Genomic DNA, 2,124 nt, shown 5'->3' with positions numbered 1-2,124 from the left:
AACGAAGCGGCTGATGTTCTGAATTAACCCAAGGGCAGAGTCAGATGCAGGACCTTCAGCCTCCAAGGGTTCGGAGCCGTGCCTTGGCGCTGAGGCACTCGCAAGGACCCAGCGTCACAGTTCAGCACAAACATCCATCCACCCACTCCTTCAACTAGAGCCAGCCTCAGCTGTTCGCTCTCTAGATGGTATTAAAAGCAAGCGAACAGAGAAAGAGAGGGGGAAAAGCACATGTGCTCAAGGTGACTACAACAGGAGTTGGCCCTCAAAATTCCTTGGCAAGGCAGGAGAGGCAGCAGCAGGACGTAAGGACTGTGATGCCGCTGGCAGCATTCCCCCCAAGGTCAGGGTGAGGGGGCAGGTGCCTCAGCCAAAAAGGCACGTGGCTGCTACGTAGGAGCCATTCCTCAGCAGGGCAGGGGATGGGAACCCAGAATAACTTGGACACGATGCCGCATGCCTCTCCGTGACAGCCAGCCCCATACTTAGCAACACACCTGCTCTGCTCCCACTGCCAGCAGCCGGCTGGAAAGGCACCAGATCCCCTTCCACCGTGACCACAAACAGCTCCTCACCCACGCCAGCCCCGGAGGCATGGTCAGGGACACCCCGCATCCCCAAGGGCAGCCAAACCCTCCAGCTCCCTGGCAGCCCGCCCTGTCTCCCAGTCATTTCCCTCCATGCTCCATCCAACCGGCTAGCGGGGAAGTACCAGCCTGTCAGAGACTTGCTTTCCTCACCCTTCCCACATAACCTACTCGGTGATTTAGCCGAGGGTGGTGGGCACCACGTGGTGCATGGCAAGCCCACTGGCATACCCTGCAAGGAGAGGCAGCCACTGACACGGCTCTCCCATGGCACCCACTGCAGCTCAGGTGCAAAGAGCAGAGACCCTTACCTGCAACCAGGCCACCCATCCCACCAGCCACAGGCACACTGCTTCTTCCCAGCCACCTTCTTCCAGAGTCAGGGGAAAAACCAAACTGGGCAATAGCAACTTGATGGCCAGGGACGAGTGTGGGCTGAAGTGTTTACCAGGCTGAAGGGCAGATCTTTGAGCTACAAAATAGCTAGAAGGGCTTGAAACCACACCAAACCACGTGGGAGATCCACCAGGACAGACGTAAGCACACCCCTAGCTACCTGACTGCAGGCCGGGGTCAGCCTGCTGACATGGAGCAAATCCACGGGATGGGACAAGGCCCACCCACCTCCGAGTCCACCGCCCCAGCACGTGGACCTACCTTCATCCTCATATCCCTGGCAAACTTCTCCAGTTCCTTCCTGACTTCTGTGCGCATCATTTTGGATACGTTGAGGACCAGCTGTTTCCACTCGATGGGCTGAAAGCTGTGCGGGTCATGCGGGACATACAACCCGATTTTTACTTTTTTGACCGAATGCAAGTACTTTTTATAGGAGTCTTCAAATTCAAAGATGAGGTCGCTCAGAGTTCGGTACGTTAGAGGTTTGTCCATCGCCGGCGGGGGGAGCCGTACCGGCCGTTGCAGTAAATCCCGAGCACCACGTGATGAAAACAGTTCCCTGAGAAGTGGGTTTTAAAGCTGATGGGGAATCGTTCCACGGAGGGCTGCCCGTTCGTTAAGTAGCTGGAGTGCATCGCGTCAAGGCAACAACGGCGCTGGGAAGGGAGCAAGTGCAACTGCGCCCCTAAGACGCCTTTAGCAGGTTTTTTTAACTGCCAGGACAAGCGCTTTCTTGCAAACACAAACTTACTCTCGCTGTGCCCCAGAAACAGTCAACGCTGCCAAAGCCCATTTTGTTGCTTGAAGAGTAAAGCGAATGGTTCAGGCAGGGAAGGGCCCGTCTCTTAACGCCCGGGGGAAGGAAAATAACACAGCAGCATTCAGGTCAGCACACCAGGAGAGAGACCGCCTGCCCCAGAACTGTGGGAACTCCCACATTTGATACCAATGTCTCACTTGCATGCTCCCAAGAGGGAACAGTGTTTCCCTCCATTCCATGCTGGAGCTCAGTATGAGTCGGGTTATTTCGTTTTCCCACCTCTTCAAACAGTACCAAAAAAAAGGAGTTTATTCCTTTCCGGGGTAACCGTCTGCCTTTCCATCTGTAAACTGGCCCTCGGCACAGCCACTCCTCATA

The 2,124-nt window shown here is 55.6% G+C and overlaps 1 protein-coding gene across 1 annotated transcript in view; it reads right to left on the bottom strand.

The window, feature by feature from the left end:
- Window positions 1-1,244: 1,244 nt before the first annotated feature.
- The window catches only part of VASH2 (vasohibin 2), a gene marked incomplete at its 3' end in the record, with an annotated part of 19,563 nt that continues 18,683 nt past the window's right edge, over window positions 1,245-2,124 (bottom strand). The window contains 2 exon segments of the mRNA XM_010159307.1: window positions 1,245-1,480; window positions 1,483-1,610. Coding sequence (XP_010157609.1) covers window positions 1,245-1,480; window positions 1,483-1,610 — 364 coding nt within the window.

The sequence above is a fragment of the Eurypyga helias genome, unplaced genomic scaffold, assembly GCF_000690775.1.
Source record: "Eurypyga helias isolate BGI_N326 unplaced genomic scaffold, ASM69077v1 scaffold19419, whole genome shotgun sequence".
Taxonomy (NCBI): domain Eukaryota; kingdom Metazoa; phylum Chordata; class Aves; order Eurypygiformes; family Eurypygidae; genus Eurypyga; species Eurypyga helias.
The sequence above is the reverse complement of the archived record's forward strand: the minus strand, read 5'-3'. Positions and strand labels throughout refer to the sequence as shown.